The sequence below is a fragment of the Cardiocondyla obscurior genome, linkage group LG08, assembly GCF_019399895.1.
Source record: "Cardiocondyla obscurior isolate alpha-2009 linkage group LG08, Cobs3.1, whole genome shotgun sequence".
Classification (NCBI taxonomy): domain Eukaryota; kingdom Metazoa; phylum Arthropoda; class Insecta; order Hymenoptera; family Formicidae; genus Cardiocondyla; species Cardiocondyla obscurior.
In genome coordinates this window covers 4,053,789-4,075,796 of record NC_091871.1, presented here as the reverse complement: position 1 = coordinate 4,075,796, position 22,008 = coordinate 4,053,789, and the positions used below count along the sequence as shown (strand labels likewise).

The window sequence follows — 22,008 nt, the reverse complement described above, 5'->3', positions numbered from 1 at the left end:
AATGCAAAATCATCAAAAGTGCCAGTACTGCCTAATTATTTCTTGCAAATAATTTCTAAGCTTTCGATAATGCAATAGTAAAGTCAGACAAACTTATCTAACGCTGATAGATTTCATATTCGAGAGTATGATAACTTTCCAAGCTTGATAAGGAACGTATTGCAAACTAAAGTGTGCTGACTTGACGATTGCAGATATCGTGATGATCGTAAACTGTATTCACCGTAGGTAGAGAAAAGCTGGTCTGTACTGGAGGATGATTCTCTCTGTAACTTGTCCGACGAAACTTTTTTTACTTACATATAATTTTGTATATTTACAATGTTAACTTAAACGAGTCATAAGTAGAATCATCCTTCAGTGGACCAGTCCTGAGGGTAACTGCTATATAAAAATGATTTGTCATTATTCAATGCATTGAAATGTATCCCCTGATAATTTCAATTGATTATTCTATTTAGCTAATTGTTAGATTCTCTACCTCGATGAAAAGAAATAAAATTTCTTACTTACCGATTCGATGCGCAGCGGGTGGAATTATGCGGCAACGTAGCTACGATGATACTGTAATAAAAAAGTGTACAATTTAAATTAAAATAATATTCAAAATAATAAATACTTTAGAAATAAAAAAAGATGTATTAATTATATAAAAAGGGAATGTGATCCTTACCTCAAAGTTCCTCTATCATCGCTTGATGCCTCCTAGGCTCTGCCATCCTATGCGATCCTTCAGGTTCTGGATCTCCGTCCAAGTCCAGGAGGTCCAGGATTCTTCAAATGTTAGAGCTCTCAGATTCAGGATAACCCTTGGCATGAATTTGGTCCATCGTACAATTAGACACTTCACTCGCAACGCGATGCTGTTAATCAAACGCGGCGTCGTTTCTTGCGCTTTCCGTTACAACGCGAGTCGATTCAACGTCACCGTTTAAACTCTACGATCCTTGTGCGCGAACGAAGAGTGCGTAGAGTCACTGAGGAAACGCACTTGTTAACGAAGTACTCGAATCATTTCGCGATCACTTTTTATTCGACTTTCGTAGTTAAACGGAAGATGGTGGCTGCATCTCTCTCTTTCTCGCGATTCGTCTCTCTCTTTCTATCTTACCCGGCTCGGTTTCTCGATCTAATCCAGCGCCCGGAACACCCGAATCGAAATGCCCAGACCGACGTACACCCGTTCCGGAAGGAAGACGACGTCCCGCAGCATCCACGGTGCAAAGAAGCTCGTGCGACGAACAGGTGATTGTCGCGACTGCTTTCTCTCTCTTTCTAGCGATCAGCCCCTCTCTCTCTATCTAACCCGGCTCGGTTTTTCGATTTAACCCGGCGCCCGGAACATCCGAATCGAAATGCCCAGACCGACATATACCTGCTCCGGAAGTAAGACAGCGTCCCGCAGTATCCCCGATGCCGAAAAACTTATTCGAATTACTTGATTAAACGAGTGCCGGACGGGCGCGAAAGAAAGACGGTGACCGCGGCGGCCGTGATTTTCTCGGGCTCGTGAATCGATCTTTTTTCGAACTTAATTCGGTTTCAGTATCTAACCCGGCACCCGAAACACCCAAATCATAATGCTTATATTAATGTATACCTTTTCCGGCAGAAGAACGTGAGTTTAGTACGCGTTTGTTTTATCGGCGGTGTTTGATCGACGACCTCGGCGAATTCAACGATCTTCTCTGTTAGAGCACAAACTAGCCGTTCGTGGCAGTAGCGTACGGAAGATGAACTGTCACATGACCGATGGTGGCGGTGCGACGGTGGCGTGACGACTGTGTCGACACATCAAAGTATCTAAAAAAGTGTAGAAGAAGCCGGGTAAGCCAGGAGGGAATGCTGAAATAGTTCGATGTTTTCTGCCGTGCTTGCGTGGTTCTACATACCGAGGTATATCTGTTTTTGCTTAACTTTTGTCGCTTTGATAAATATGAAACAAAGATATTTATTTAGCGTATGATATTCGTTGTTTGTAGCATTACCTTTACGTTGAATACGCCGATAATTTTCGAGAAAAGATACCGTTATCATGCTTCTTTGGCTTAGCCTGGCAATTATCGCAATCTATGCGTTTATCGTGGTGTACGAGTCTTTCTTCAGGACAAACAGAATAAAGGATATTAAAAATAAGCACGTTGTCGTAAGTCACTTAATTTTGAAGAATTTTGTCGAATGTTAGATATCTTTTAATTGATTTTGTGATTATTTTGGCAGGTGACCGGTGGCTCAAGTGGCATCGGAAAATGCATGGCTATTCTTGCAGCAAAGAGAGGAGCGAATGTCACAATAATTGCGAGGAATTTACAGAATTTGGAGAAGGCCAAGCATGAAATACTGCAAGCATGCAAGGACAGAGATGTGCCAAGGGTAGAATGTCTGTCATTAGACATTGGGATTAATTATGAAACTGTTGAGAAAGCACTGGCCGATTTGGAAAATGTTATGGGTCCAATTTTCATGCTTATAAATTGTGCCGGTTTGGCAATTGCTGGCAAGATAGAAGACACCACTGCAGAAAGTCTGGATAAAATGTTACGCACTAATTTCTTAGGCACATATTATTGCACTAAAGCAGTGACACCAAGGATGAAAGCTTCCAAGGAAGGTGTGATTGTGCTTGTATCATCACAAGCAGGTCTTCTAGGTATTTGCATTAATAATTTGTAAATTCAGCATATATTATTTATAATTTTATAATTATACTTTTATTAAAAAAAAAAAATAATGTTATACAGGTATCTTCGGGTATACCGCTTACAGTAGTACAAAGTTTGCACTGCGAGGCCTAGCAGAGAGCTTAGCAATGGAACTGCAACCGCACGGCATTTCTGTTACTTTGTCTTTGCCACCAGACACAGACACGCCTGGGTTTGCTATTGAGGAGTTGTCCAAACCGATGGAAACAAAAGCCATATCGCAAGTGGCAACCTTGGTTCAGCCCGAAGTTGTTGCAAAGAAAACTTTGGAAGATGCATTGGTTGGTGTCTGAAAATTAATATATTTAAAGTTTTTTTCACATGGCAGCTTTTATTAAATAATACATGTGTTCTAGGCAAGGAAGTTCTTCTCCACTGTGGGCTTGGAAGGTTTTATAATGACTACGTTGTGCGCGGGAATGTCACCAGTGGATTTATTTTGTCAACTGTTTGTGCAAGTGTTGTTGATGGGACCATTGAGACTTGTTGGTGCAGTTTACCTTTTCTTCTTCCAAAGAGTTATCGCGAAGTATAAGGACTATATGAATCCTGAGACTTCAAAGAAAGCTAAGTGAAAAAAACATGACTTTCTTTTAATATATTCTGTGATTTTCGGCTAAAAGATAATGCGATATTTCCATTTGAAGTTAAAAACATTTATTCTGTAATATAGTTTTATACGAAAAGTATAAAACAAAAAAAAATTGATTTTAAACTTGTCTCAAGACAGCTATTTGCTGTTATCTGTTTGACGGGAACAAGTTTACTTCGTAATAATTTTTATCAAATATATTTATATAATATAGAGGGCATTTCAAAACACTCTTGACAAGTTTCGTAAGAATTATACAACGATGTAGTTAGTTTTTATTTTCTTTTTCGTTCAACTTCTTCTCGTTGTCAAAAGCATTCTGAGACAGTTCGTATAGTGACATACAAGTGATTGATAGGGTTATCTTTATGGTATAATATAATAAGTTGTGTGTAAGAAGATAAAGACGTATGTCAGATTAATTTTATATACATATGCAATATATAGTGCCTCTTTTTCTACATGCAATAATGTTTGAAAAAGGAGCGACAGAAATAAAAGACCTCCTCAACGGTTTGGCTTACTTTTATTAGGTATTCCGTAAGTTCATAGTATAATGTTTTTTTTTTTCTTTTATTAAGCTTTTATGGTTCTTACACACATAGAACGGGACTGCTCTTCGTCCCGTTTCTCGCCACAATAAGTTAAAAACGGAACCGCTGAAACTGGTATGCAAAGAGTACTCCCGTGACGTGGACGGGGCCTTATTCAACGTCGATCGCGCTTGCATGCTTGTGCCCAGTCTCTGGTAAAAAGTCAAGCTTATGCTCGACGTGAATAACGAATAAATTTCTTCTCACGTTTTCCATCTAAAGTCCAGTGAATGGCATTGTGCAGCCGTGATCGGACGTCGAAAAGGCGTGTCGCGCGTCCAGCTTCCAAAAAACGAGACTAAACTTATGCGTAGAAACGGCGGTCAACGAAGATTTGTCTCTCGAAATTGCGAGTTCGGTAATGATGGGTTTAACATTGATTTATTATCTCGTTCTCGCTCCCTTTCTTTCTTTCCCTTTCTCACTCGCACACTCGCGTTCTTTCGTTCGTGCATTTCACACGCATATTTTAAACTTTCGCTCCGCTTATCCTCTTTTTATCACTCGCTCTAACATCCTTCGTTTTATTTTTTTATTTATTTATTTATTTTTTTTTTTTGGCATCATCTCGTAGATTCATCAAAGTCCACTTTTCTCTCGTTAAAGCGCTCGAGGTACAGACGCGAATCCACGAGACGAGGCTTGCCTCGAGGAATATTTCCAGAGTGTTTTCTTGTTTATTTCTCTTTTAACTTACACTTAATTTTTTTTTCTTTTTAACTTAATCATCCGCTTATCCGCGCGCTCGACAAATTTCGCGTCCTTCTTCCTCTCGCGAGTTTTTGCCCGCGACTTTCCGCGGCTCACCCTTCGCGGCGAAGGGCAGCCGTAAATCACCTTCGTCGAACGTTCGAATCGGCAGACGTGTTGCGTTAAGTGATTAATTAGACCCCTTACTATAGTGTGATCTGTCGCGTGCCGTCAACGAAACGCCCGTAACGTAGGATCCCGGCTTTCATCATTAATAGGACGTAGTCGAACTCGGTCGCTCGCAATGGACTTATCGAGACACCTGATTTATACGATGTCGATCGCACGCATTAGTCCGACAATGCAATATAAATAATTACCCGGTAACTTTAGTGGGATCGAATGTAATAATCTCGTTACTCGTCGAGCCTCTTGAATTGTACGTTCGGGAGCTCCGACGCTCGCGTGCAACAAATCGCGTGATAACGCGCGGCGCGGTTATCGCGAATGTCATTAGCGAACCGCGTCGCTGGCCGCCGTCTCGAGGGTGCCGATCGACGACAAACGGGTCCTCCAATACGCCCTTTGTACCCTTCACCGTCGGAAGGAAAGATATCCCCCCGGTAACAGCTGGCTCGCTTCGTTTACTCGGCGCGCCGCGTGCACATCCTTTAACTCGTGCGTGCGTAAAAATAAACGGAAACTTTGGTAGGCTATATTCGCGACAGGTGAGATTCGTTCCTCGGTGGAGGCGAAAGCGGTGGAGGGCCAAAAGTCACAAACGGTCGTGTGTATCCTCCGCGCCCTGGTATTTCGCGTCTACCATCTCGTCTGAAAAGTTTCTCGATAACACTTTGCCGCTCGTCTCGAAATTCTTTTCCGGTGACCCGTTTCTCAATCCCTTTCTTTCTCAGAGCTGCGTAATTGATTTCCGGGATGCTCTCTCGTCTTCACAAAGAATTTGTCGGGACCGTTCGACGGCGCGGCAACACAGATAGATCACGTCGGAATTGGAATTCCCGCGAGCCGATAGAGATCTATTTCTGGGTCACCGCGTCTTACTCCGTCTTTCATCTCTCCGGCGCCGACGTACGGCGGGCATCGTATCGCTCGTATCTCTCACATATACCCTATCTAGTTCGGAAAGAACACCTAGCTGGTGTTATCTACGCGTAAGAGCACATCGACGTACTGTCAGGACGGTCACAGGCATCACTCTCGAAACAAAGTGTTAATCTCCGGTGATTCGTTATCACGAGTCTCCGCGCGCGTTTTTCGCGTTCGATCGCTCATTATATTAATCAGGGAGGGTTCTTTAAAACTCCCGAACTGCTGCTGACAATCGTATCGTAACTCGCGCTCTACTTCGCGTATCCGGCATGCGAAGCGCGGTCCGGGAGTTTTAATGCGGCGATCGGGGTACTTGCGAGAGGGTGTTCCCGGCAAGTTTTACTTGCCCCGTTCCCCCGCGACGTTCTTCGACAAAAAAGAAATCGTGAATAAAGACGAACAAGCCCGGCGTCGGCAACGTCGAACAGAAAGTAAGTGTACGCAACACTTGAAAGCTACGAGATAGATTTTGGTACAAAAATTTTAATGCTGTTCCTACGACGTTAGAATTAGATCGTACGACGACGTTTCTCGACTGGGTTCTTTTTATTTATTATTATTTTTTATTTTTTTCGCCGTCCCGCCGTCTCTCCTGCTATCTCGTCTTTAAATTACTTCTCCTTTCTCGCGGTGAAATAAAAGGGCGATGAGGACGAGCGCGGTGTTCCTTCTTCCACCTCGCGAGGAGGAGGCCCGCGTTAAGAGAAGAGAAATGAGGGTGGCGAAGTACTACAATTGTGTCCGCGGCCCCGCGGGGCTGTTTTCAGCCCTTTTCGTTGCTTCAGAGGTGGGCCTCGCGAGGCGCGGGAAGAAGAAACCACAGAAACGATATAAAGAAGGCGACGTCCCCGATCGACCTTTTGTTTTTTAATCTTAAAATGTGTCATTCGACCAACGCCTTAGTATACGTCAGTCCAACGAAATTATCTCGTTACATGCGCGTGTGCGGTGTATGTATCGTGTGTATGTATGTGTGTGTAAGCTGAGAGGCAGATGTGGCATTTGTCGCCGCGGAAAATGCCATATCTGCTTCTCAGGGTACGTATGCGTATGTGGCTTATTTTCTCTCGCTTTCTTATCTCCTTTCGTACGGTCGCTTTCATCGTTTTCTCTATTTCACTTTCGCTCTTTCTTGTTACTCGTTCGCACAAAAAGAACAGATTTACACAGCACGAAGCACCAAACGTGCCGCTCGCATCCGCGGTCACGCAACACGCACGCACACAGCCGCTCGCGCATTCGCCCCGCCTGGCTATTAATGTCCGACGATATATTTGCATTTATATCCGTTAGTTCGCTTAATTGCTAGGCGTTAATTAGTGTTACATCTAGTCGCGTGTGTGGCCGGCCCGTGCTATCCACGAGCGCGCTTATCACGAGGGAAAACGCGCGCGCTCCGCTTCCATTCCCCCCCTAAAAGCGAACTCGGACGTGCCCGGCGAGATGTCCTCCTCCGTTCCCGGTCCACGTGGCCCTCGCGACAGACCCATGCGAGTTCGCTATGATTCGCAAACGCGCGACTAAAGTGCGACGGATGCTGCGACGGAGGTCTCTGTACCAAATCGCGTCACGGACGATTCGAGCGTCCGAGCGGTAGACGTTTCGTTCGAAACGGGAATTCGGACGATATCAAGGAACATCGTATACGTTAATGCGCGAACGTCTCCTCCGTAACGGGGGTAGGAAGTCCTCTCACCCGCCTCTCGATGCCGTGCATGATTACCGGAGCCGGTTAGCACGGGCGGCCAGACTCATTTCCAATGCGCGTGTTTTTACGATCCGAAAAATTACACAGTAACGTTAGTTAGTTTATTTTTTTTTCCCCCTTGTTTCTTTAGCGTAACACGTACGGCATATCATTAATTAACGTTACGTTATTTATACGCTATGTTACGTTATTTACAATCACATGAATCGTAGATATTCTAACGAATCGTTCGTCTCCTGCCGCTGTCCTCGTGGTGTATTTTCCTCCTTTTCTCCCCATCTTATCCCTTCCGCTCTTCTTTTTTTGTATCATATACCTCGTACCTCTTCCGGATATTCCCTTAAGAATTTTCTCAACGAGAACGTACGTGCCCTAGTCACTTTTATATGCGCCCCTCGTTCGTGCGAGCTGAAACTTGTTCAATATTCAACACCCATGTGCAACGTATTTGCGCGCGTACACATATACATATATATATATATTTTTCTGTCCGTTTGTATATATATATATATTTTATATATATATTTATATATATATAATATTATAAAAAACAGTATATTCCCTCCCGTTCCCTCTAGTATTTGCGAGAAGAAAGTAAATTCGCGGGGGGCGCGCGGGCGCCCACCGGAAAGCCGTACGTTCATTCGCTAAATTATACAACCGATCATGCTCGGAGGCGGCACGCCGCGGGCCAGGACCGTCGCGGAGATATCTGCGTTATCAAAAAGTATCTGTCGAAAGTATTTGTATTATTTTACGACGAGAGACGCTCGGCGATTCACGAGTAAAAAAGCAATATCGAAGGAGGAGTGAAATTTTAAGCGCGTGTAAACTTTGATGCGTATGCATGTAAATTTTATACAAAGAAAATATCCTCCTCTCTTTCAACCTCATCGTTCAACGTGAATAAACGTCTAATAGAAAACAGTCGCGTCTTTGCGAAAGTTAGAGGTGAATAAAAAACGACGATTATCGGCAGTAGTAAATTTGTTCTTTTTTTCCTTTTTTTTTCTTTTTTTTTCAGAGCAAAATGAGCGTACGAATTTCTGCTATGTTTTCTAAAGGTCCATTGAGTTTTCATAAAAAACACGGTACATCCGAAATCGCGAATAAACGATCGGGCAGTGAAAGATGCGTTGGTTCGGTTGGCCCGCGTCGCGGTGAGACAGCCCGTGCATGTGCGGACGTATGATATATTTTGATCGACGTGTGTATACTCAATGCGCATTAATTACCAAAATTTTTCATCGCGGATCGTCTCGAGACACCTGTCGCCTATTGAACGGTCGTGGTCGCGTATTTATGGAGGCAGTGACAATTCCCGTCGCGATATCCCGCCTCATTTTGGCGCGATCAATGCGCCTCCCAGATAAAAATGGTTCGTAAATTTATTCAGACTACTTGTGTTAAATTTAATATGGCGCTGGGAGTGTCAGAATATCGTGACTACGAGTTTGATATGAGCAAAATGTTACTTGATATGAATTTCTTTTTTTTTATCGGATCAGTTGTTATCTTCACGTTATTATTACGATAATAGCGATATTGTTTTTTTTTTAGTTGTTTCGAGCTCTTCGCTTCTTTTTTCCGCGTATTTTTTTTTACACGATTTCCAGAGCGGACTCACCGACTGGTAAACTAAAAAGATTCTAATTGTTTCCGGCGCATATCGACGTGTCGTCTCAGCGACGACGGCCGAGATCGCTCGGTCTCAGGACGATCCCAGATCACGCGGTAGACGTCAAGTATAGACACGTTTTGTTGTAATCGGTCGCTATCGAATATAATTAATTACATCGCATTTCGAAAATTCATCGAACAAGTTTCAATTCTATTCGAGCGGCGCGGACGAAGTTCTTCCTGCTTCTTTTTCTTTTTTCCTAGTCTCGTAGCAGTTCTTTCTCTATGTCGACGTACGTCGACGTTTTCTCTATCATTCTTGTTCTTTCTCTCTCCTTTCTCTTACCACCGTTTCTTCCCTTTCTGTATTTCTCGTTATCGCTTTCTTGTTCCTGTAAACGGGTGCTACGAAACCACCCAACGCCCTCGCGACAGGATCTCGCGGTCGCGATCGTTTATCGGGCGCTTCTTCGAAATTTCGTTTCATCTTATCGGGCTAAACTAACGGGAAATGCGTGAAACATGTTTGCGAATATAAAATGGAACGCAAATGTGACGTTTTTGAATGGAGATAATTATAAAATATTCGCTGGAACAATTCAACAGTTGTGAGAATGGATATTTTGCTTCGATGAAATTTCTATTAGATGTAGATTAATTAATTGGAATGGAAACTGTCAATTCGTTTACGGGTTTTCGATTTTGAAAATTTCCAAGACGTTCACGGACCACCCGTTGTTCAAGCTCGACCTAATTTATATTTCCGACTACGTCGAAAAATTTCGCAACTCTTCCAGCACGTATAGCTCTCGCAGCAATTTAACAAGAATTCATATAATAAACTAATTCCTAATTTCTAACGGCCGGATCACTGTCTCGATAATCGAGACGAACCTCTAACTCTTAACTTCACGCTCGCGGAGAAAAACCATACTACCTCCGGGATCATTATTCTCTTCTCCGATCTTTCTCTATTGTATTACCCTCTATCTTCCTAATCCTCTCATCCTCGCCCCCTTTTTGTCCTTGATCTCTGAAAATCGGTCCGCAACGTTGAGGATCTCTTCTCTCGAGGTAGTCGGGGTCTCGTAGCAGGAGATAATCGATTATACGCGTATACCATCCTCGCGGTCTTGCCTGATTATCGTTCCGTCGCCAAGTAAGATGGATTTTTCGAGTAGAGAACCATAAGGATCAGAAGAACGAGGACGAACAGGCGGCTGCCGTGACTCGAGTACAGTGTCACCACTCCCGCCAGCCACCACAAAGTAGGACAGCCGCCTGGCGCTGAGCTGATGCCTCTTTGTATCGCCGCGGGGTGTTCCCCTAGAAAATTATAGAACATATTTGCATCTAATAAAATAGCGATAAGCGAGATTAGATACGTCGCGACAAAAAAAAAAAAAAAAAAGAAAGAAAAACTGATTTCGTGGCCGCGTCCATGTGTTGTTGCACGGGTTACTTATCAAGTGCATCTCTTGCAAAAGTCCGCGGTGAAAAAAAAAAAAAGAAGGGGCACGATATCTCGCGGACACTGAATTACATGTAACGGAAGTTCACGAGTGGATGGGAGAAAAGTTTGAAGCTGGCTCCCGCATTTTAATTTTAATTTTTAAAAACTTTTACTTTTCCCCCCGTCCTCTCCCCGCGAAGTAATAAAATGCTTCACTCACCGTTTAACACATGCAGTTGCACGCTCGCGCTATCCAAGTTGCTCGGACTGCAAGTATAGTTACCCGAGTCCTCCCGTCTCGCGTTGTGAATCACGAGGCTGCTCACCGTGTCCTGGTCCATCCTTTTCGTCTGAATGTCGATCTTGTTCAGTTGATAATTAAGAACGCGATCGCCCTCGTGATACCAGAAGACGTAGAACGGGCCCTCGAGAGACTGCTTTATCACGCATCGTATAGCAACTGTACTTCCGGTCTTCACGTACATGTCGCGGTCCCCCAAGATCTCGATCTTTGGCACTGCAACACAATACGGTATTGTTTCGCGTTCGACGGACAATCGACATAACGCTATTCCCGACGCTCACCGACGATGTTGAGCTTGATGATGTGACTCTTTTTTGGGTCGGTCGAGATTTGGCACTCGTACTCGCCTTCGTCGCGCGCTTGGACGTATTTCACCTGCAGCGTCCACGTATCCGCCTCCCCGAAAATCGCTTGGAACCTTTCGTCCGGTATGAACATTGTTCTATCCACCGAGAGGATATGCGAGTCTCTTCTTCTGATCCAGGAAACCTTCGAATAACCATAGTGAATTGTTTCTATTCGCTCTAAAAAAATTTGTCAAAATCTCCTCGCGCGCGAGACCTCTTTTTATAGTTTTTATATTTTTTACTTTAATCTGGGTAGACGTTGATTTTGAATTTTATTAATTTACATAACCATTTGTCGTCTGTTTCCTCTCTCTTTATTACGAAGCACTGCTGAAGCATTTTTTTTAATATAGCAGAGAAGTTTTATATCTTGTCATTTATTCATCGTTCTCTCTAATCGTGTTAGCTTTACGTCAAAACCATCGCGATTATTGCGGACCCATTATTTGCGCTAAGTGAACATCGAGAGAGACGGATGAAATTGGGGCGCGCAAAAAGGACGAGCTCGTCGAGTACGAGAGACAGGAGCGAGATACAGAAAAAAGAAAAAAAAAAACTCTGGCGAAAAAATAAGAAAGGGTATATATTCGGTCCGTTCCGATTCCGAGCGATCAATCTTCCGCCCTCCTTCCCTCGTCGCAGTTAATTTATCGTTCATCGACCGGACGGCTCGCGCGCGCCCGACGGAAATCTAGATGGTGCCGCGAGCCACGTCGGCCTGGGCCCGTGCTGCGTCGAAAGAAGGCGAGGTACGAATACATTTAATTCGCCGGCCGATAAGGATCGAAAGGCGGCGACGGTGGTCCCTCAAGTACGCGCCGGGATTATACGCGCGGGTCGCGTGCTACCGGATACTTAGTTCCTGACCAGCGACGACGACAGGCCGGGTTACCCCCGCGCGTGGTTCGGGGTACGACGAATACGTCTGCGGGGTTCGTTAACGAGAGACACGAGGGGAGCCCGGAGCTTCGAGCTTTCGCGCGTGCCGGCGGTAATTTTATTACGCGCGCTGGACGGCGGCCGACGTTCCGCGAAACCGCCCTTACGCCGGTTTCCGATTACCGATTTCACGAACGGAGAGAGAAACCGAGTGAAACGCGAATCATTAGAAGGCGTTTTATTAGTGGAGTAAATTGATCCGATGAAGAGGGAACGATCGTAGTTAACAGCTCGTGACGCGCGGCCGGGTTATCTGTCGCGGACAGCTATCCGACACGCGGGAAATGGGATGGGAATGGTTTCGCGATAACGATTGAAATATACTAGTTACGACGCTTTATCGTCTATCCGGCGAAACTCATTGATAGAAGCGATCACGGAGCCGGCCAAGGCCGCGGCGATTTTACGTCGGCGGGGTGGAATGATTGATAACGGAAATAACTCGCTACTTCGCTTTGACGTACCGATAGTTCCCTCGTTAATAATAAAATACCGCCGAGCGTTTGCGTGTAAATAAATTTGGCTTGTCCGCGCGTTAACGACGGCGGGGCGGCAATCATGAGATTACAGGCGGCGGCGGCGGCGGCGGCGGCGGTTATCTTTTCCCGGACTCGCGCCCGGCTTGTAACAATTTCTCCCTGTTTTTTTAACGTCACCGTTGTGTCAAATGATGTCCCATTGTCGCTACTGTCACATAGAAATTTGGCCATTACTCGTTACTTGACAAATAAGCGCGTTAATAAATCAAGCTGTCAATACATGTAACGCGTAAGGTAACACACTTCTGTCAAAGATGCGGGGGACGATTGTGACAAGGACAAATTAGGTCTCCAATCGACGGCGCGATGACAGGTGTATCGATACGTGTGAGATACCTTTACGTAAGACTCGAGAGTGAATAACAATAGGAGACGTGTAGGATAATTAAAAGGTAGCGAATGTCTCTTGTACTCCGAAAAGAAAACTCTCGCTTTTTTTTTTTTTTTTTTTACGAGCTTTACCGTCTTCTTTTCTAGATCGAGATTATAATTGAACGGTATTACATTTAACTTACTGATTTGTTACCAAGCTGCCGCACTTTGCACGGTAGGTAAGCATGAGTGCCCAGCTGCGCCGTGATGTTCGTTGGTGTGTTCGAGTCGAAGTAAGGCCCCGTGTAAATCCCGTCGAATCTCTTCACCAGCGAATGAGATCTCGTACTCACCCCTGAAAAAGCGTGTTTAGAAAAGTATCTCGCGTGTGCAGCGACGGTGACCGTTAACGTGTAATCACGGGGACGCAGGGAAAACGGCGCAATGCGGAGAATGCAATAACGATATGAAAATGCACGTGTTCTTTTTTTTTTTTTTTTTTCTCTCCCACTGAAAGCCATCGCGGATACGTGAGACGCGCGAATTATCGCCGGGATGCGTCCTAGACACGTTCGGGTAACACGCCTGGCGTCGCCGCATCGTCGGCACGTTATGCGGTGAATTAACATGGAGGAGGCGACGTTAGCCGTCGCAATGGAATAATAAGGCGGGCCCGGGTCTTGAGCAGGGGCTATTTCACATTTGTATGCCGCATTCGTTCGCTCGCGACGCTATTCGGAATAAATCCTATCGCGGAGGACACCCTGTCGAGGCGCCGTGCCCAGGGGAAATGGATACTAATCTCGGGGATTTCGATCTGGGAAATCTAAAGGCAGATCAGCATTCAACGGGGGCGAGGCGGGCGTTATTCCAACGACCTTGACGATATCACATTCGATCTCGTGCCGGATCGGTGGCGAACAAAATCCCGCAGCCGTTCATCCGGATTTGCGCGGGCCGCTGCGGCGGCCGTAACTTAAGGGGCGCGGCCGCGCAGCCCGTCGGCTAAATGTGAAAAATGAAATCCTCAATTAGGGCGAGGGGATATTTTGCGCGGAGTTAAATCGGGAGTAAACGTTCATGACCGGCGCGTAAATTAATAAATTGCCGGCGTAAGAAGTTTCTCCCGCAGCGGCTATATTTTTTAGCAGCCCTCTTATCACGCTCTTTACCCTTTATCGCGATCCGGTGATTAAATGCGACTGATTATTTTCCTAATTAGAGGAGTTGTGTTTATAGCTGACGCTGTTAATTTCTCGTAGGCGCTTGAGTAGTTACGTAAGAAGCAAGAGCATACGTCGCGCTATCAAGATTCGCCGAAACTTTGACAAACGACAAAGCTGGTGATAATTACGCTTAATTAAGATCAACAGCGTGATAAACGCGCGGCGTGATAAGGAGTAAATATGAAATCGCCTGTATATGACGCAAGCTCTCGTTCCACGCGGTGCAGCTTATCGCGCATCGATTGTTCTACTTACGCGCAAGAAAATCACAGCCGTTGCAACGGCACTAATTATTGTTTCAGTCAACCTAAACGCGGGGTAATGAATCACGAATTAATCTCGACGGCGAATCGACGACTAGAGTAAACAATCGTGATAGAAACTTTCGCCGATCTCTTATTTTCTCCTCCGAAAAGCTCTCAATTTCTTTCCGAGCAAAACTCAAGGAATCAGATTTGCAAATTGAAATCTTTTTCACATTTACCGTTTTTCTTTTTTTAATTCTTATCGCGAGAATTTGCGTAACGCGACGAGAGCGCTGGTGATTCTGATTCTCTATCGGCCGCGATAAAAACGTCTTCTTCCATTCCGGATTCGAAAATCATATCGTCCCAGAAACGTCGTAACTGTATCTCGGTGATTCCGCGGCCGACAAATCCATCCGGCTGACACGTTTCCGCGCGAATCGGGAAAACTAGATTGGCAATCAGCGTGCGGCTACGAGTGGTGTATTGTCAAATGTGTCGGAGATACGAATTCGTGTCTGGGTGAGGGGGAGACAGGCGCTACCGGTCCTCCGCCCGTACAAGTCGATCCTCTTGATCTTGAGGGATGTGAAATCTGCGCAGCTGCGCGCACGCGCTTCTGTCAGTCTGTGGAGGTTGTGCCACCGAGCCGAGATCATTTGCCTACCGCGAAAAGGGGCACAAATAGGGCGCCCTGCTAGATACTGCCTACGCCGCCCCAAACCTATTTTTCATGCCGACGTGCGGCGAGTTGCGCAAAGGTCGCCCCGATTCGTTCCCCAGGGGTGCGTAATACCGTCGCGTTTATCTCGGGATTAAATCAGGCGAACGCACCGCTCAGGGCCGAGGGGGCAGAATGACGCGTTTGATCGCGCGGAGATGTACGTCCATGTGAAGCATGTGATTTCGCAACGTAACGCACCGAGGCGGGCTCATTGATGAACAACCGAAGGTGCCTTGCGTTTATCGTTGAGACGTCGAGCACAAATACGACGGCGACGAGCGGACGAGTGGCTGCATTATTCATGCCGACGTTTTGTAAGTCGGTATACGTCCACCCCTCTTCCTCTCCCCCCCAAGTAACTCCCAAGGGGTGCGCGGAAATCACGTTCGTCCCAGAGATTCCGATAAAAGCTGCAAAGCTGAACGACGACACGATGTTCCCCGCTGTGTATTATTTAAGGGAACGCTGAGAAAGAAATAGGCCGTTCACCGCTTCGAAGGCATAAATCATTACGAGCGTAGCGAGACAAATCGTTTCGATTATCGTTTCTACCGAGGTACCGCTTCACGCGAAGCATCTTGAGCAGTGTTAAAAAAAAAGAAGAAAAAAAAAAGAAAAAAATTAATAAATAAAACTGAACGGCATCTTCACGGAGATTCTTTCGCCAAGTATGAAAACTATTATAAAAATCCGGGAAAGTATTGCTTTATAAATCTATTCCGCTTCACGCAGCAATAAGTCGCGATAAGGTGCCTCCCCGCCGCGTAATCGAGCGTGATGGAACGTGATCGTGGGTTCGGCGGGGAGAGCAGGAAGAAGTAAATTTCTCGGAAACAGAAGGCGGATCTAAAATCGTATATTTCCCGAGAGACAATGCCACCCGATGTGTGGAAGAGACTCGAGCCGCGTCCGGCAGGGCTGCTGTTTCCTTTCCCACTTTGTCAGAACGGCACGTACACGCATGCTCGTGCAGCTTTACGACGTCATCGTGCGCTAAACTGCCACATAAATCCCGGTTTTTTAGCTGCTGAAGGTTTATTCTCCGCCGGCGTGATATGATTTTGTAACAATCTTTAGAGAACGGCATCGCGTCAAAATAAACTCCACTCACACGTGGCTCGCTCTGATTCCTCTTTCCTCGCGATAAGATTCTATCTAAAGACACGAAGCTATTTACCGTAATTTTATTACTTCCTTTTGCGTATGTATAACTTCGTTGCTCTTAAAATTGATACAAAACGTATTTCCGAGAACGAAACGGAAGACGTCGATTTATTTTAGTATTTTGCGAGAAGTGCAATTTCCTGGACGCTTTCAGGGACATCCGCGGCCACGGCTGAATTCGCGCCACGTTCCGTAAATCTATTTCGTGCGCTCAGAAATCTTCATAAGCGTAATGAGCGCGATTTGGCGCGGAAACCGTATTCCAGAGATAGTATTGCCTCGCGTCGAGTCAAGCCGCCGGCAGCCGCGTCGAACTTCTCTACGTCTGGGCGAACGAACGGAACGGGCTAATCACCGCGGTTGGGTGTAATCAACGGTTGTACAATGCACCCTCGCGCCTACCTCTTACGTGAATGTGCGAGCGGTACGCGGATCGAAAGTGCATAATGTATCGGTGAGAGTGGTGTCGGGATAAACCCGCTATTACCGGGTTCTGAAACCGCGAACTTCTCGTAGCGGCTCTCAAGAGCAGAGATAGTAGTCGAGAGCAGTTAGCGTACTTTCCAAGTGGTTCACCGCCGGCGGGGGAGGACGAGAACGGGTAGAACTACGTCGATTCTTAGGCGAGATCCCATCGGGCAATTATTCGACGAGCTGCCGCGAGTAGCCGACTGCACTCGCTAACATTTGTAGCGAGCGGTCTTTCCACGCGGCTACGAACGCGAACGATTTCGACGGCGATAATCCGATTTGATCGGCGCTTGCGGATTTTCCGCCCGCGCTCCGCTGCGCTCACAATTGATTCACGCCTCGTCGCGGGGATAGACTCGCGAGTTTCGTCCCTTCAAGCGACCCGAAACGCGTCAGATATTTCTTTGCCGAGTTATCGCGTCGTCGCGGTTAATCGCTGATACGCTTAGCGAAATCGTATATTCGCGACGTCTATTCAATCGCGACGGAGAATCGCTTTCAGAAAGTAATCCCACTGTTGGCTTCTCTTCCCGTCGGAATAAAGGCTCGCTCTCGCACTCCCGCTGGAAAGGAGAGCTTATCTCTCCGTGGTTCATAATAGACCGAATTCTACAATCAGAAGCAAGTTACATTCGACGATAGGGAGGGAACAGTTCTTCCGAGAATTCGTGTTTCTTGCAGGCTATTCATGGAGGTTTTTTCTTTCCGAAAGATTGAATCGAAACTCATGTTTAAAGAAGAGATGCAAAAATCGCCGGGTTTCTTTTTGCGAGAGACGTCTCGACGATAAACCGGGTTATCTCGCGAACAGCTCGTACTCCCAGAATGCATGAACGCATCCTCCAGAACGACGTCGTGACGCTCCTGTTTTACGGAGCGGACTTTAAAGCACGACCGCATCGCGTTGATGCAACCGCGCGAGATGAAATCGATAGACACGTCCCTGAACGACGCCACGAAGGAGGAAAGGGGGACGGCGTTTCATCTCCCTTCTCGCCTTCGTCTCTTGATGACGGAATCATCGAGACGACACGCTGCTGATCCTGCACGGACGCAGGGCGGAGAAGACGCGGACAAAGAGTAGGTTGAGAGCGCGAAGGGGACAACGCGAGAAAGGGCGAGATAAAGTAAAAGAGACGGAGGTAGAAAGAAGGGGTGAAGAGGAGAGAGAAAAGAGCGGAGCCAGAGAAAGAGACGGAGACAGCGGAATGGAGGGAGGCACAATGCTGCGGCGCGACAAACAAGGGTGGCGCTGGATACGGTCCTGGACCGGGATCGGAGGTTGCCTCTTTCACCCCTCGGCCGCCTCCGTCCTTTTTGGTCCTTATCTATTCTCGCGTACTCTAGATCCTCTCCCCTTCTCCCCTTATCCCTCGTGCGATCGTGACAGCTCGCATCCGCCGTCGGTGCTCGCGACAGCGGGAGAAACGTGTACACGAGCACGCGAGATACGTGGGTCTGTAAGTGCGGGGCGCGCGAGAGAAACATGTATGCAACGTACTGCTACACCCCAAAATCTGATCGATCCATTCGCGGCACGAGTCTCAGGGAGCCGCGCCTCCCCGCAGACCGTGCGATGATGTCAATGGCTTGATCGCCACTCGCCTGTCTACGGATAACGCGCGAATCGGATAACCGCTATTTACAGCATCCCCCTCTCCCTCGAAAGCGTCTTCTACGGAGGGTTGATCTAGTATCTCGGCGCCGCCATCTGTCTCGCGAATCCGCGCCGTGGAAATGTAGACGTTTCGACGCGATCTCGGCGCAAAGAGACTTACCGGTAATGCCTAGTAGGATCCAGCACACGAGGCATAGGACGTAGTAGTTGACGTAGGAGGACCTCCTCATGGTGATCACGACGACGACAACAACAACGGCGACGACGACGACGACGTAACTGTCCCCGACGACGGGTCCACTGACATCTCATAGAACACCGCGACGCACCTCTTTCCTCCTCTCGGCGCTCTTCCACTTAATAATCCTCCGTAGCTGTCCCGTTCATCCTCCAGGAGCAGCCGGTGCTACCAGGACTCGCGCATACTCCCGCGTAACCCGTCGCTGCAACCCCCTCGTTGCAACCCCCCGTTGCGTTCTTGTTGTGCATCCACCGATTTTCCTCGCTCTCTCTTTCTTTCTTTCCTCGCTACCTTCTGCGTCCTCTTTCTTCCAGCACTGTATCACATTATCTCGTCGTTGAATACTCGCGAACGTAGGTAGCGGAACGAGGCCGAGTTACGGACTAAATCTGGGCGGTCTCGCGCGCGAGGTTTCACCGTGCACCCCCCGAGGATACCCGGGCCTACTCGCGAGGGGTGCCGATGAAATTCTTTTTTATTACTCCGGAAGAAGACGCCAAGTGTCGCGCGCACCAAGGTCACCAAGTGGTCTGCTTGCGTTCAATCGGGGCCACCCCTCTCCCCACCTCCCTTTCTTTTACCCCGCGGTTAGGTGCCCCGTTGTGCGTTGTGTTACTCGACTCTGGATCGGTCGGTCTGTACTGTGATACGCGACCGGGTTTTCCCGCACTCGGCTCGTCCGCGGTTCGTCGTCCCGGGCGAAGCTCTGAAACCGCCGGGCCTCCGGTGGCACTGCCCGCGCCCGCCCGGGGATTCCGCGCAGGCGTGCTCTCTCTCCTCTACTCCACCGGCGATCAGTCAGCCTCCTCCTTCCTCGAGGCCTTCTGCCTTTTCCGCTGCGCGCCTTCCGTCCCCGCGCTACGGCTTTGCGCGCTCCGCTCCTCTTCGCGTCGCGCCACGTCGCGCAGCTCTGCCGTTCTGAATTTTTCTTTCCGCATTCCTCGAGTCCCCTTCATATTTCTCGACTTCTTTCTTGCTTTCTTCCATTGCCCTTCGCCTGCCCACCGCTCGTACGTGCTTTATACGGCGGGGAGGCTTCGCAATTGCTACTCGTCCCGCAAGCACAGACAAATTTCACGCTTCTTACACGACATCGTCATCCTCCGTATACCTCCCTGCCGGGGGTTGTACGGCACGCGACTTCGAACTCTGCGGCGTCTCCTGTCTCCTGCCAGCCGTCTGGAGAAACTTTAAACATCGCGTTTTATTTTACCGTGGCCGCGTGTCAGGTCGCGCACCGGAGCGTTCCCCAACCTCGTCAACGATCATCACGCGCACGTTAATAATCGTTGAAGATCCCCGATGCTCCGCGATCGCTTGCATCGCTTTAATTTATCCACTCTTGGGTTCCCTGCAATTTCGGGCAATTTTAAATATTAAAGTCGCCTTATTTCGCTTTCTCTCGTAACGCGCAGATTTCAACCGCGGCGCGACCTCGTCTAAATGAATTCTTCGAGTCCCTTTCGGGCACTCGGTTTCCTTAATTTCTCGCGAGCGTATATATAATGTTTAACCCTTAGACGCGCTCGAGTTTTCCTTCCCACATTTATACGACTGAAAAGTCTCTCGGTTGAGGCAGCTTTTCCCGCAAAGCGCGAGTGAGTAATGAGAAAGGGATCTCTTTGCAGCGCGAGATATAAATTATGGTTACGCATTCTCGGTGATATAATTACGTTTGCGGGAAATTAAATTTTTCAGAAGCATTCCGTATAATTGGATATGTATTCGTATAATGCGTTAAACAATGCCTCGCGAGTATCCGCGGCTCAGGTACCTATACAATATGCAATGCTGAAATTGAGGTAGACCGCCTGGAACGGAATGGCGGAAATGTATTTGAGTCTCCCCCGTTTCACCGCGAAGATCCAGCACGCTTCATCGTGGACAAATGTTAAGCCGCTTACGGTATGAATCTTATCCCCGGAGACTGATGTGGCGGTGGGCTCGGTTATTTAATAGGGAAAAAAAAAAAAAAAAATGCCACCATCCCTTTTGTTCGTGCTCCCCTTCAACGTGACGGACCGTTCCGTATCAGTATCAGTCTCTCTCTCTCTCTCTCTCTCTCTCTCTCTCTCTCTCTCTCTCTCTCTCCCTTCGAGACGTTTAGACAATACAACGCTGTCCCCCTGATCTTGTTCTACTTTAATTCAACTAAGTTTAATAGCGCTGAAAACTTCCCTCCGCCGTTTTATCCCGCATACTGCAAGTGATATCATATATTCTCATCGCGCTAGAATTTTTTTTTTTTTTTTTTTTTATACATTCTACTCGCGTTATCAACGAAATAATATATTGTTTTCGTTAACAGATAAATAAATATTCGGTTCACTGATTCCTCGACTTTTTATCCCAGCGGGAGCGCGCACATCGTTTCCTACTTCCAACGTTATCTATAGACGAATATCGCCACTAACTTTCATGTTCGCTCACCAAAATTAACCGCCGTCGTCTTCGGAAGTAAGTTTTCGTATCACGCTGAGTTTACGGGACACCGACGTAATTTGCATGAACGACGGTATTTGGTAAATTATATAACTTTTCTCCCCGATGATCGACCGATCCTATTCGCGTCTTCGTCCTTTTACTTCGGGACTTCCTTATCTCCTCGTCTGCATTTCCCCTTTACTTACAAGTATTTAGAAAATAAACATTAACTTACTTTTACTATTTTTTTTCTTCTTTTTTCTGAAGCGTTTATTTGACTAAAAGAGCTCGAGTGGAAATTTATCTAACTAATTCGATTTTGCAGTTAGTGGTTAGATCGCGCAGATTAAATATATTTCTTAACTATCTTTAAAAAATAAAGTTGTTATTTAGAAAAAAAGAACCAAAATCTATTTAGTATCGGTCGTCGAGTCACTGTCTAGCGCGGACCATGTATCTAAATAGATATCTTTTTTTTTCGCCGCGTACTTGTTTACTGTTGTGTTCTAAGAATACGCAATTCTCGCTCGACTGCCGAATTCACCTGACAAACCGGTTCTTGCCGTCCGCCACCGCGCGTCCTCCACCTTGCGAACTCGAAACGCGAAGATCTGCCGGCCGATGTAAACACACGCACACTACCGCGGCGATCGGCGGGCCCGGCGACCAGCAGTCTGGGCAGTCGAGCGCGCGTTAGATAGGTCAAGACGCGTAGTAAAACTAGTACGCGATGAAAAACGTTTAAATATCTAGTACGTTTTAAGTGTTACATTTCTGGCTCAGTGCTGAACAGTTTTGCTAGACATCCTCGAGATGAACCACGAATTGGCTAGCTAATTATTAGGTAACGGTGGAAATCAATTTCTATTCGGGAAATAAATGAAAAAGAGTTATCTCATCGACCGAGGTCGGATAAAATCACTTATTACGTAATTTATATCAATACATAGATGGTCTTTTTATTGTCGAAGCGGAGAAAGCCGCCG

The 22,008-nt window shown here is 46.8% G+C and overlaps 2 protein-coding genes across 2 annotated transcripts; one reads left to right on the top strand and one right to left on the bottom strand.

Annotated features, from left to right (window-relative positions):
* The first annotated feature begins 1,735 nt into the window (after positions 1–1,735).
* On the top strand, positions 1,736–3,810 carry Kdsr (3-ketodihydrosphingosine reductase). Its single transcript, XM_070661183.1, has 5 exons — positions 1,736–1,896; positions 1,983–2,146; positions 2,221–2,650; positions 2,742–2,983; positions 3,059–3,810. The coding sequence occupies exons 2-5, from the start codon at positions 2,036–2,038 to the stop codon at positions 3,275–3,277; spliced, it is 1,002 nt and encodes a 333-aa protein (XP_070517284.1). The 5' UTR covers positions 1,736–1,896; positions 1,983–2,035; the 3' UTR covers positions 3,278–3,810.
* LOC139105200 (neurotrimin) lies at positions 3,804–20,827 on the bottom strand. The gene is made up of 5 exons (XM_070661184.1): positions 18,518–20,827; positions 13,113–13,264; positions 11,054–11,261; positions 10,689–10,985; positions 3,804–10,341 (listed from the first exon to the last, which is right to left on the bottom strand). The coding sequence occupies exons 1-5, from the start codon at positions 18,585–18,587 to the stop codon at positions 10,157–10,159; spliced, it is 912 nt and encodes a 303-aa protein (XP_070517285.1). The 5' UTR covers positions 18,588–20,827; the 3' UTR covers positions 3,804–10,156.
* Positions 20,828–22,008: the final 1,181 nt, after the last annotated feature.

Excerpts from the sequence above, each read along its gene's own strand:
- Kdsr (XM_070661183.1), top strand. The coding sequence starts at position 2,036 with ATGCTTCTTTGGCTTAGCCTGGCAATTATCGCAATCTATGCGTTTATC. Across the intron at positions 2,651-2,741 it reads ATCACAAGCAGGTCTTCTAG|GTATCTTCGGGTATACCGCT; the intron begins GTATTTGCATTA and ends AATGTTATACAG. Across the intron at positions 2,984-3,058 it reads AAACTTTGGAAGATGCATTG|GCAAGGAAGTTCTTCTCCAC; the intron begins GTTGGTGTCTGA and ends CATGTGTTCTAG.
- LOC139105200 (XM_070661184.1), bottom strand. The coding sequence starts at position 18,587 with ATGAGGAGGTCCTCCTACGTCAACTACTACGTCCTATGCCTCGTGTGC. Across the intron at positions 13,265-18,517 it reads GATCCTACTAGGCATTACCG|GGGTGAGTACGAGATCTCAT; the intron begins GTAAGTCTCTTT and ends ACGCTTTTTCAG. Across the intron at positions 10,342-10,688 it reads GCAACTGCATGTGTTAAACG|GGGAACACCCCGCGGCGATA; the intron begins GTGAGTGAAGCA and ends ATAATTTTCTAG.